At 47.5% G+C, this 13,859-nt stretch overlaps 1 protein-coding gene across 1 annotated transcript in view; it reads right to left on the bottom strand.

Annotated features, from left to right (window-relative positions):
* Window positions 1-9,139: 9,139 nt before the first annotated feature.
* The window catches only part of LOC138786381 (prostaglandin reductase 1-like), a 38,884-nt gene continuing 34,164 nt past the window's right edge, over window positions 9,140-13,859 (bottom strand). The window contains exons 9-10 of the mRNA XM_069963370.1: window positions 13,415-13,539; window positions 9,140-9,313 (exon numbers count right to left, since the gene is read on the bottom strand). Of these exons, the coding sequence (XP_069819471.1) occupies window positions 9,203-9,313; window positions 13,415-13,539 (236 nt within the window). The 3' untranslated portion in view covers window positions 9,140-9,202. The remainder of the gene's footprint in view (window positions 9,314-13,414; window positions 13,540-13,859) is intronic.

The raw sequence follows: 13,859 nt of genomic DNA, 5'->3' as shown, positions 1-13,859 counted from the left end.
ACTTGCGGATGAACAGCTGCTCGGATGCGGCATTGGACTCTAGGTAAGGGGTATATGGGTGAACCCAAAGCGGAGCATAGTCCGGGTAGGGCACTGACGGAGGCGATCCCGGCACTAGGCTAGCTTTGGTAGGGAAAGTATCACTGGCAATAGTGGCTGCTGTAGGCTGCCAGGCGGTGGTAGAGGTCGCAGGTGCGGGGGTAGACATAGCGGACGCAGCTTTAGTGGCGAGTGGTAGAAGAGAAAGAGCCCGTTGAATATCCTCCACCAGCTGCATGACTTTAGGCTCCCAGCCGAATACCCATTGCGGCAGAGGCGGAGAATCGCGCCCAGGAGGCCGCCCTAGGCCTGGAGAGATGGGGCCCTTAGGAAGAATCTTACCCCCGGGTTCAGGGTCTGCAGACACCGGTAAGGGCCAGTCTAAGATCCGGTCGTCCTCGGAGGAGAGTGATGGTCCGGTGGAGAAAGTGTATCTTGAGGAGCCAGAGTGTTCGGGGCTGGAGGCACCGCTAAGGCCAGAAGAGGTCTCTTCACCTATGCCAGGGGAACTTGGAGTGGAGGCCCGGCTTTGGTCCCAGTCTCCGGACCAGGCGGACCCCCAGCTACTATGACTGTCCGAGGGCAGTGGGGCCAGCAGGCATGCCGGATCGAACTCCAGTGGGGACGTGGAAGTCTCCGGTAGAGAAAGCACAGCAGCAGCAGGTGTACACTCTTTACAGGATGACATTTTGCTGCGCACTGGTGTGGCTCTCTGGAGGACCTGGGTGGGGGTGGAGCGCGGAGGCTGAAGTTCCGGCCCAGCAGTCTGCCCGGCAACAGTGACGTCAGTGGAGACAGCGGCAAAGTCTATGGCTCTGGGCGATTCCCGCACTTTGGCAGCATGGCGGTTAACACCCTCCTGTCTGGGGTATGGCGCAGCAAGAAATTCTGGTACAGTAGGCCGCAGTAAAACACAATAGACGTCCTCCATACTGACGGGGAAATTGGGCGCATCCCGAAACCCCATGGTGGCGCAGTGACTTGTCCCCTTTAGGTACACCACCTGGAGCAGAGTCTCTCTGAGGGCCGCAGTACACTTTTAGGGGTATGGGGAGCTGGCACAACATAATCCGTGATCCTGTTCGTGACGCCAAAGTTTGCGCTGGGCCACTACGCTGAGGATAGTAGGCTGCATGTGCCTGCCACTAGAGGGAGCCCAACCACACAGGACTGAATGCTAAGGCTGGTGAGAAGCAGGAACCCTGTGAGAGGGGGCAGAGGAGCAGATGCCAGGACCGCAGTGTGACCCGCAGCAGGTATGGGATAACAGGCATGACCACGGACCAGGGGGCAGGCTGCAGCATGTGGCATTACAAGGCACATTAGGGCACAGTGGGAACTGGACAGGACTGTATAGAAGTAGTGATCCTGACCTGGACATCAACGTCGTTACCACTACCTATGGATGAACAATGAGAGGCCCACACCCCAACAACCCTAGGTCAGGGATGGGGAACCTTTGCCTGTCCAGGCATGATGGGAGTGGTAGTTTTGCAACAACTGGAGGGCTAAAGGTTCCCCATTCCTGTCTTAGGGCACTGTTCACAGGATTAAAAAAATCTCCCACCAAAAAACTTCTATTTCAGTGTGGAGTCATTTTTTGAGGTATAGATCAAGTATTTGCTTAGGTCTCCCACTGATTTCGGGGGGGGGGGGGGGGGGGGGAGCTGTGCTTTCAGGTGGAGTGACGTCACTTCTTCCTCAGCAAGTCCGCCATTATATTGGGGGGGGGGGGGGGGGGGGTAACATAGGAGCTGATTATGTTACTATGAGTATAAAAGAGCAAATCAGTGACCTATGCATCATACGGAAGGGGGAATCACACTGAACTTTACATCAACCCGTCACCAACGCCCACACGTCACTGCAGAACAGCGGAGAACTTATTAACCCCGTATTGTTTGACACAGAACATAAAATAGATGACAAAAACCATCTCTGTATCAGGAGCGCTCATCATGGGGGATACCCATCACTGGGAACACTCATCACACAGGGCACACATCGCAGGGGGTACTCACCAAAGGGGGGCACTCATCACAGGGGAGCACCCATCACAGGGGGGTACTCATCACACGGGGCACACATCGCAGGGGGTACTCACCAAAGGGGGGCACTCATCACAGGGGAGCACCCATCACAGGGGGGTACTCATCACACGGGGCACACATCGCAGGGGGGTACTCACCATAGGGGGGCACTCATCACACAGGGCACACATCGCAGGGGATACTCACCAAAGGGGGGCACTCATCACAGGGGAGCACCCATCACAGGGGGGTACTCATCACACGGGGCACACATCGCAGGGGGTACTCACCATAGGGGGGCACTCATCACAGGGGAGCACCCATCACAGGGGGGTACTCATCACACGGGGCACACATCGCAGGGGGGTACTCACCATAGGGGGCACACATCGCAGGGGGGTACTCACCATAGGGGGGCACTCATCACAGGGGAGCACCCATCACAGGGGGGCACTCATCACAGGGGGGTACTCACCATAGGGGGCACACATTGCAGGGGGGTACTCACCAAAGGGGGGCACTCATCACAGGGGAGCACCCATTACAGGGGGGTACTCATCATACGTGGCACACATCGCAGGGGGGTACTCACCATAGGGGGGGCACACATCGCAGGGGGGTACTCACCAAAGGGGGGCACTCATCACAGGGGGGTACTCACCACAGGGGGCACTCATAACAGGGGGTGTCTATCACTGCACCAATCATCATTGGGGGCACTCATCACAGGAGCACTGATCAAAGAGGGAACTTATCACAGGGACCAATAAAGACTAGAGAAGTCCGGCTACTACATATTATACCACTCCGCACCGTAATCCCAGTGGTAGGACTGTGTGATGTTCCCTCAGGAGGCCTCTTTGTGGTGGCATCCACATGGTCTCCGGACCAATCTCTGGCTATCATTGTGTCTGAGACTAAAGCGAGACTCATCCCAGAGGAGGACAGACCTCCACCCCAGACCTCCACTTCAGACCTCCACCCCAGACCTCCACCCAAGCTCACTGCATCCTGCTCTGCACCATAACTCTACGTGAAAAATCAGGATTATGGTGCAGGTGATATAATGTACGGTAGCCGGACCCCTCCCAGGATTATGGTGTAGGTGGTATAATGTACGGTAGCCGGACCCCTCCCAGGATTATGGTGCAGGTAATATAATGTACAGTAGCTGGACCCCTCCCAGGATTATGGTGCAGGTGGTATAATGTACAGTAGCTGGACCCCTCCCAGGATTATGGTGCAGGTGATTTAATGTACGGCAGCCAGACCTCTCCCAGGATTATGGTGCAGGGTGGTATAATGTACGGCAGCCAGACCTCTCCCAGGATTATGGTGCAGGTGGTATAATGTACAGTAGCCGGACCCCTCCCAGGATTATGGTGCAGGTGATGTAATGTACGGTAGCCGGACCCCTCCCAGGATTATGGTGCAGGTAATATAATGTACAGTAGCCGGACCCCTCCCCGGATTATGGTGCAGGGTAATATAATTGTCAGTAGCCGGACCCCTCCCAGGATTATGGTGTAGGTGGTATAATGTACAGTAGCCGGACCCCTCCCAGGATTATGGTGCAGGTGATGTAATGTACAGTAGCCGGACCCCTCCCAGGATTATGGTGTAGGTGGTATAATGTACAGTAGCCGGACCCCTCCCAGGATTATGGTGCAGGTAATATAATGTACGGTAGCCGGACCCCTCCCAGGATTATGGTGCAGGTGGTATAATGTACGGTAGCCGGACCCCTCCCAGGATTATGGTGCAGGTAATATAATGTACAGTAGCCGGACCCCTCCCAGGATTATGGTGCAGGGTAATATAATTGTCAGTAGCTGGGCCCCTCCCAGGATTATGGTGTAGGTGGTATAATGTACAGTAGCCGGGTCCCTCCCAGGATCATGGTGCAGGGTAATATAATGTACAGTAGCCGGACCCCTCCCAGAATTATGGTGCAGGGTGGTATAATGTACAGTAGCTGGACCCCTCCCAGAATTATGGTGCAGGTGGTATAATGTACAGTAGCCGCACCACTCCCAGGATTATGGTGCAGGGTAATATAATGTACAGTAGCCGGACCCCTCCCAGGATTATGGTGCAGGGTAATATAATGTACAGTAGCCGGACCCCTCCCAGGATTATGGTGCAGGTGGTAAAATGTACAGTAGCCGGACCCCTCCCAGGATTATGGTGCAGGGTGGTATAATGTACATTAGCAGGATCCCTCCCAGGATTATGGTGCAGGGTGGTATAATGTACAGTAGCCGGACCCCTCCCAGGATTATGGTGCAGGGTAATATAATGTATGGCAGCCGGACCACTCCCAGGATTATGGTGCAGGCGGTATAATGTACGGTAGCTGAACCCCTCCCAGGATTATGGTGCAGGGTAATATAATGTACATTAGCAGGATCCCTCCCAGGATTATGGTGCAGGTGGTATAATGTACGGTAGCCGGACCCCTCCCAGGATTATGGTGCAGGTAATATAATGTACAGTAGCCGGACCCCTCCCAGGATTATGGTGCAGGTGGTATAATGTACGGTAGCCGGACCCCTCCCAGGATTATGGTGCAGGGTAATATAATGTACGGTAGCTGGACCCCTCCTAGGATTATGGTGCAGGTGGTATAATGTACGGTAGCCGGGCCCCTCCCAGGATTATGGTGCAGGTGCTATAATGTACGGTAGCCGGACCCCTCCCAGGATTACGGTGCAGGGTGGTATAATGTACAGTAGCCGGACCCCTCCCAGGATTATGGTGCAGGGTGGTATAATGTACAGTAGCCGGACCCCTCCCAGGATTATGGTGCAGGGTGATATAATGTACGGTAGCTGAGCCCCTCCCAGGATTATGGTGCAGGTAATAAAATGTACGGTAGCCGGGCCCCTCCTAGGATTATGGTGCAGGTGGTATAATGTACGGTAGCCGGGCCCCTCCCAGGATTATGGTGCAGGTGGTATAATGTACAGTAGCCGGACCCCTCCCAGGATTATGGTGCAGGTAATATAATGTACAGTAGCCGGACCCCTCCCAGGATTATGGTGCAGGGTGGTATAATGTACAGTAGCCGGACCCCTCCCAGGATTATGGTGCAGGGTGGTATAATGTACAGTAGCCGGACCCCTCCCAGGAGTATGGTGCAGGGTAATATAATGTATAGTAGCCGGGCCCCTCCCAGGATTATGGTGCAGGTAATATAATGTACAGTTGCCGGACCCCTACCAGGATTATGGTGCAGGTGGTATAATGTACAGTAGCCGGACCCCTCCCAGGATTATGGTGCAGGGTGGTATAATGTGTGGTAGCCGGACCACTCTGATCTTTATTCCAGGTCTACTAACAGCTCTATGTACAGGATTAGTGATGAGCGAATAGTGAAATATTCGAATATTCGATATTCGTTCGAATATCTCCCCGATATTCGACGATTTGATCCCATTAAAGTCTATGGGAACAAGTATTCGTTTATTGAAAAACATCTATTTGACCACTTGGAGGTCACCAAGTCCACAATGACACCTCAGGAAATGATGCCAACACCACTGGATGCAACTGGGGGAAGCATCTAACCCCCCAAAATCGCAGTGAGGCCCCCCAAAAATTGCATGTAGGTGCAAACAGGTGAATTACCTGGTTATTAAAGGGTGTATAAATATTTTATAGGGACGGCTGTATTATGTAGCACTTGGTAAACAGAGTGCCTCATAGTTGCACAGCAGCCTGCTTGTACCACCCTGTGTATTTATGTATGACGTAGCAGCACGTAGCACTGGATGAACACACATACTACTCTTTTTTTTAGATCTAGCAGTCTAGCACGTATCAGCAGCAGAAAGCACTTGGTGAGCAGCCTGCTTGTACCACCCTGTGTATTTATGTACGATGTAACAGCACGTAGCACTGGATGAACACACATACTACTCTTTTTTTTAGATCTAGCAGTCTAGCACGTATCAGCAGCAGAAAGCACTTGGTGAGCAGCCTGCTTGTACCACCCTGTGTATTTATGTACGATGTAGCAGCACGTAGCACTGGATGAACACACGTATATATGTTATTGGGTCATGTGACTATGCCATCCAAGCATTGTTATTCTCGTTTATCACAATGCTACGTACACCCAAGAGGCTGTGGCAGCCTCCCTGCGTGTTGATTGGCTAAAAAAAAAACAGGGAAGAAGTGGGATTTGAACGTTTTTCGAATATTCGTCGAACTATTCAATAATATTCGATATGATCAAATACCTTACTATTCGATCGAACAGTATTCGCTCATCACTAGTCTTCATATTTCCGTTTATTTTAAGGCTCAGGGACCTGGAATCTGCTGGATATCAGGAATATTATACGATTATATTATTACAGTAAATTATACCCCCACAAATTCCTGAATCCCAGGCTACACATTACACTATGTGATGTAAATACCAGGACATCTGGTGACGCGTTCCCTCCGTGATATATAATCAGGAGCAGTCTCTTACGGTCGCGGTGTGTATATATATATATATATATATATATATATATATATATATATATATATTTCAGGGGAATTTCACTTATTGTAGAGAAATAAAAATAGAAAGTTCTGCCGAAGATGTGAGACATTACTGCTGACCCAGCAAAACCGCACATCCACTTCTGCTTCATCTATTCCTCTTTTCTCCATATGAGGTACATGTATATAAGGTATATGGTGTATATGGTATATAATGTATATGGTGTGTATGAGGTATATGGTGTCTATAATGTATATGGTGTATATAAGGTATATGGTGTATATTATGTATATGGTATATAATGTATATGGTGTGTATGAGGTATATGGTGTCTATAATGTATATGGTGTATATAAGGTATATGGTGTATATTATGTATATGGTATATAATGTATATGGTGTGTATGAGGTATATGGTGTCTATAATGTATATGGTATATAATGTATATGGTGTGTATGAGGTATATGGTGTCTATAATGTATATGATGTAAACGAGGTATGTGATTATATGATGTACATGGTATATATGAGGTATATGAGGTATATGATGCATATGGTATATATGAGGTATATGGTGTATATGGTATATATAATGTATATGGTATATATGAGGTATATGATGCATATGGTATATATGAGGTATATGGTATATATGAGGTATATATGAGGTATATGATATATATGAAGTATACTACGCCTTTTCAGGGGATGTCTTATTTTCAAGAAAACGGTATATAGTGGTGAGCTGACATGTAATGACTCGGCTATTCTCCCATCATGCACTGTGAGTCTCTCAGTCTCTGTCTGTTCCCCTGGGAGGAGTCCATACAATTTCATCATAAAGAGAGAGTGTTATGTGCAGTCACACCTACATCCCCATAGACTCCAACAGATTTACAGTGTAACCTCCGGGGGAGGAGGAGAGAATCCGCAGTACACATCTATATCACAGTGTAACCTCCCGGGGAGAAGCCGCCGTACACATCTATATCACAGTGTAACCTCCCGGGGAGATGGAGAGAATCCGCAGTACACATCTATATCACAGTGTAACCTCCCGGGGAGAAGCCGCCATACACATCTATATCACAGTGTAACCTCCCCGGAGAGAAGCCGCCATATATATCTATATCACAGTGTAACCTCCCGGGGAGATGGAGAGAAGCCGCCATACACATCTATATCACAGTGTAACCTCCCGGGGGAGATGGAGAGAATCCGCAGTACACATCTATATCACAGTGTAACCTCCCCGGGGAGACGGAGAGAAGCCGCCATACACATCTATATCACAGTCTAACCTCCCGGGGGAGATGGAGAGAATCCGCAGTACACATCTATATCACAGTGTAACCTCCCCGGGGAGGAGGAGAGAAGCCGCCATACACATCTATATCACAGTGTAACCTCCCGGAGAGAAGCCGCCATACACATCTATATCACAGTGTAACCTCCGGGGGAGAAGCCGCCGTACACATCTATATCACAGTGTAACCTCCCCGGGAGAAGCCGCCGTACACATCTATATCACAGTGTAACCTCCGGGGGAGGAGGAGAGAATCCGCAGTACACATCTATATCACAGTGTAACCTCCCGGGGAGACGGAGAGAAGCCGCCGTACACATCTATATCACAGTGTAACCTCCCGGGGAGAAGCCGCCATACACATCTATATCACAGTGTAACCTCCCGGGGGAGATGGAGAGAATCCGCAGTACACATCTATATCACAGTGTAACCTCCGGGGGAGAAGGAGAGAAGCCGCCATACACATCTATGTCACAGTGTAACCTCCCGGGGAGAAGCCGCCATACACATCTATATCACAGTGTAACCTCCCGGGGAGAAGGAGAGAAGCCGCCATACACATCTATGTCACAGTGTAACCTCCCCGGGGAGGAGGAGAGAAGCCGCCGTACACATCTATATCACAGTGTAACCTCCCCAGGGAGGAGGAGAGAAGCCGCCGTACACATCTATATCACAGTGTAACCTCCCGGGGAGAAGCCGCCATACACATCTATATCACAGTGTAACCTCCCCGGGAGATGGAGAGAAGCCGCCATACACATCTATATCATATACCTGCCAAATACACAGAATGGATATGTCCCCCCCATCTACTGTACACAGAATGGATGTATCCCCCCCCCCATGTACTATACACAGAATGGGTGTGTCCCCCCAACTACTGGGGCACACAGGCCCAGGCTTGGCTGCACAAATACAAGAGATTCATCCCCTACAGGAGGTCACCTTTACCAGATCCTTACATCCTTCTAGAGTGTTTCTAGATTATATTTATCTGGGTTAACAATATGACCCCCCCCCCCCCCCCATGTCAATTCCTTGAGCAAAGAGGAGCGGAGGTGGCGAGATCTCCCATTCAAACAGTATTCACATTCGGCGCAGATTCCGTAGTGTGAACAGCCCCTTACTCCCCTAGGATGCCACATCTTACACTACAGGTAGATTGTTGCCCTTATGTGCAGTATATACTATATACACTTATACAATGCAGAAATGAGGAGGAGATCTTGTCTTGTTCGCTGATCTTTATTCGGTAATGATATAATAATGTCTTTACGTCTCTGACTATTGTTATCGGGCCGTTTCCTTGCGATCTTCTCCCTTTAGGCTTTTACTATGGCTTTTCCCGTGTTCTCTCCATTCAGCATCCCAATGAACGCAGCCGGCATCTTCTCAAACCCCTCGCTGATGTGTTCCCGATATTTCACCTTACCCTATGAAGAAACAGAAGATCAGCCGGTGTTATGGTGTCGGCCTGCAGTGTCCTACCGCCTGGCACTATAGGGTCGGCTGTCAGACATTGCCGGGCATCACGTCCCATTGCACCCTGGGGTTTTATAATATTTTATAAACGTATGACTTGTATTGTGCACTGTCCTTGTATGTGGCCTGAAAAGTAGGAAGAGCCTGCCGTGTCTTGTCTAGTCTAATCTGTTTAGTCTATTAAACACTATCTTAGCGTGAGGGACAGAGAGGAGCATCAATATTCCTCCAAAGAGATTCAAGTACATGGTCTGTCTGCTTAGGCAGCGTGCACACTGCGGGATGACGACGGATAACCCGCCACACATACCGCAACTCGCACCACCGGCGGACTGTGACGTGTGCGCAACTCCGCCTGTGTGATAGACTTTATTATATGCATGGACGGATGTGTCAGTACATGCAGGGGTGGATACATAGCTCTCCTGGCCACCGTGACCTCTAACCTCTTATATACAGGTATATTTGCCCGTGTTACCTCTTATATACAGGTATAATCCCCCATGTTACCTCTTATATACAGGTATAATCCCCCATGTTACCTCCTCTTATATACAGGTATAATCCCCCATGTTACCTCTTATATACAGGTATAATCCCCCATGTTACCTCTTATATACAGGTATAATCCCCCATGTTACCTCCTATATACAGGTATAATCCTCCATGTTACCTCCTATATACAGGTATAATCCCCCATGTTACCTCTTATATACAGGTATAATCCCCCATGTTACCTCCTCTTATATACAGGTATAATCCCCCATGTTACCTCTTATATACAGGTATAATCCCCCATGTTACCTCCTATATACAGGTATAATCCCCCATGTTACCTCCTCTTATATACAGGTATAATCCCCCATGTTACCTCCTCTTATATACAGGTATAATCCCCCATGTTACCTCTTATATACAGGTATAATCCCCCATGTTACCTCCTCCTATATACAGGTATAATCCCCCATGTTACCTCTTATATACAGGTATAATCCCCCATGTTACCTCCTCTTATATACAGGTATAATCCCCCATGTTACCTCTTATATACAGGTATAATCCCCCATGTTACCTCCTCTTATATACAGGTATAATCCCCCATGTTACCTCTTATATACAGGTATAATCCCCCATGTTACCTCCTCTTATATACAGGTATAATCCCCCATGTTACCTCCTCTTATATACAGATATAATCCCCCATGTTACCTCCTCTTATATACAGGTATAATCCCCCATGTTACCTCCTCTTATATACAGGTATAATCCTCCATGTTACCTCCTATATACAGGTTTAATCCCCCATGTTACCTCTTATATACAGGTATAATCCCCCATGTTACCTCCTATATACAGGTATAATCCCCCATGTTACCTCTTATATACAGGTATAATCCCCCATGTTACCTCCTCCTATATACAGGTATAATCCCCCATGTTACCTCCTCTTATATACAGGTATAATCCCCCATGTTACCTCCTCCTATATACAGGTATAATCCCCCATGTTACCTCTTATATACAGGTATAATCCCCCATGTTACCTCCTCTTATATACAGGTATAATCCCCCATGTTACCTCCTATATACAGGTATAATCCACCATGTTACCTCGTATATACAGGTATAATCCCCCATGTTACCTCCTCCTATATACAGGTATAATCCCCCATGTTACCTCCTCTTATATACAGGTATAATCCCCCATGTTACCTCCTCCTATATACAGGTATAATCCCCCATGTTACCTCTTATATACAGGTATAATCCCCCATGTTACCTCCTCTTATATACAGGTACAATCCCCCATGTTACCTCCTCTTATATACAGGTATAATCCCCCATGTTACCTCCTCTTATATACAGGTATAATCCCCCATGTTACCTCCTCTTATATACAGGTATAATCCCCCATGTTACCTCCTCTTATATACAGGTATAATCCCCCATGTTACCTCCTCTTATATACAGGTATAATCCCCCATGTTACCTCCTCTTATATACAGGTATAATCCCCCATGTTACCTCCTCTTATATACAGGTATAATCCCCCATGTTACCTCCTCTTATATACAGGTATAATCCCCCATGTTACCTCCTCTTATATACAGGTATAATCCCCCATGTTACCTCCTCTTATATACAGGTATAATCCCCCATGTTACCTCCTCTTATATACAGGTATAATCCCCCATGTTACCTCCTCTTATATACAGGTATAATCCCCCATGTTACCTCCTCTTATATACAGGTATAATCCCCCACGTACCTCCTCTTATATACAGGTATAATCCCCCATGTTACCTCCTCTTATATACAGGTATAATCCCCCATGTTACCTCCTCTTATATACAGGTATAATCCCCCATGTTACCTCCTCTTATATACAGGTATAATCCCCCATGTTACCTCCTCTTATATACAGGTATAATCCCCATGTTACCTCCTATATACAGGTATAATCCCCCATGTTACCTCTTATATACAGGTATAATCCCCCATGTTACCTCCTCCTATATACAGGTATAATCCCCCATGTTACCTCCTCTTATATACAGGTATAATCCCCCATGTTACCTCCTCCTATATACAGGTATAATCCCCCATGTTACCTCTTATATACAGGTATAATCCCCCATGTTACCTCCTCCTATATACAGGTATAATCCCCCATGTTACCTCTTATATACAGGTATAATCCCCCATGTTACCTCCTCCTATATACAGGTATAATCCCCCATGTTACCTCTTATATACAGGTATAATCCCCCATGTTACCTCCTATATACAGGTATAATCCCCCATGTTACCTCTTATATACAGGTATAATCCTCCATGTTACCTCCTCTTATATACAGGTATAATCCCCCATGTTACCTCCTATATACAGGTATAATCCCCCATGTTACCTCCTCTTATATACAGGTATAATCCCCCATGTTACCTCCTCTTATATACAGGTATAATCCCCCATGTTACCTCCTCTTATATACAGGTATAATCCCCCATGTTACCTCTTATATACAGGTATAATCCCCCATGTTACCTCCTCTTATATACAGGTATAATCCCCCATGTTACCTCCTCTTATATACAGGTATAATCCCCCATGTTACCTCCTCTTATATACAGGTATAATCCTCCATGTTACCTCCTATATACAGGTTTAATCCCCCATGTTACCTCTTATATACAGGTATAATCCCCCATGTTACCTCCTATATACAGGTATAATCCCCCATGTTACCTCTTATATACAGGTATAATCCCCCATGTTACCTCCTCCTATATACAGGTATAATCCCCCATGTTACCTCCTCTTATATACAGGTATAATCCCCCATGTTACCTCCTCCTATATACAGGTATAATCCCCCATGTTACCTCTTATATACAGGTATAATCCCCCATGTTACCTCCTCTTATATACAGGTATAATCCCCCATGTTACCTCCTATATACAGGTATAATCCCCCATGTTACCTCTTATATACAGGTATAATCCCCCATGTTACCTCCTCCTATATACAGGTATAATCCCCCATGTTACCTCCTCTTATATACAGGTATAATCCCCCATGTTACCTCCTCCTATATACAGGTATAATCCCCCATGTTACCTCTTATATACAGGTATAATCCCCCATGTTACCTCCTCTTATATACAGGTACAATCCCCCATGTTACCTCCTCTTATATACAGGTATAATCCCCCATGTTACCTCCTCTTATATACAGGTATAATCCCCCATGTTACCTCTTATATACAGGTATAATCCCCCATGTTACCTCCTCTTATATACAGGTATAATCCCCCATGTTACCTCCTCTTATATACAGGTATAATCCCCCATGTTACCTCCTCTTATATACAGGTATAATCCCTAATGTTACCTCCTCTTATATACAGGTATATTTGCCCGTGTTACCTCTTATATACAGGTATTATCCCCCATGTTACCTCCTCTTATATACAGGTATAATCCCCCATGTTACCTCCTCTTATATACAGGTATATTTGCCCGTGTTACCTCTTATATACAGGTATATACCTCTATAATCCATAGCAGGAGCTGCCTCCGGGCTTCCTCACAGACGGGCTTGTCTAGATAGTGGTACATCAGGAATCCCTCCATGCGCAGCTGCTTCAGGATTATAAGGGACTGGATACAAGGTCCTAGAGGCGAATGATTAATAAGAAAGAGGAGATTCTGTGAGCAGGTGTGATCAGTGCCGAGCAGGAGAGGAAGCTGGATGTCACCTGCACATTGCATCCAGCTTACTACAAGAGAGGCTTCTGGGTAGAGATGGGGGGGATTTACAGTAATAATGAAGAAGTGAAGCTCTTTGCCATCTCTGCAATCTGCTCCTCAGTTGACCCCAGCCTCTCCCCCTGACCCCAGCCTCTCCCCCTGACCCCAGCCTCTCCCCCTGACCTCCAGCCTCTCCCCCTGACCTCCAGCCTCTCCCCCTGACCTCCAGCCTCTCCACATATCA

This window comes from Dendropsophus ebraccatus, chromosome 3 (assembly GCF_027789765.1).
Source record: "Dendropsophus ebraccatus isolate aDenEbr1 chromosome 3, aDenEbr1.pat, whole genome shotgun sequence".
In the NCBI taxonomy this organism is placed as follows: domain Eukaryota; kingdom Metazoa; phylum Chordata; class Amphibia; order Anura; family Hylidae; genus Dendropsophus; species Dendropsophus ebraccatus.
Note: the sequence above shows the minus strand (reverse complement) of the source record. Positions and strands in the feature narration are given on the sequence as shown.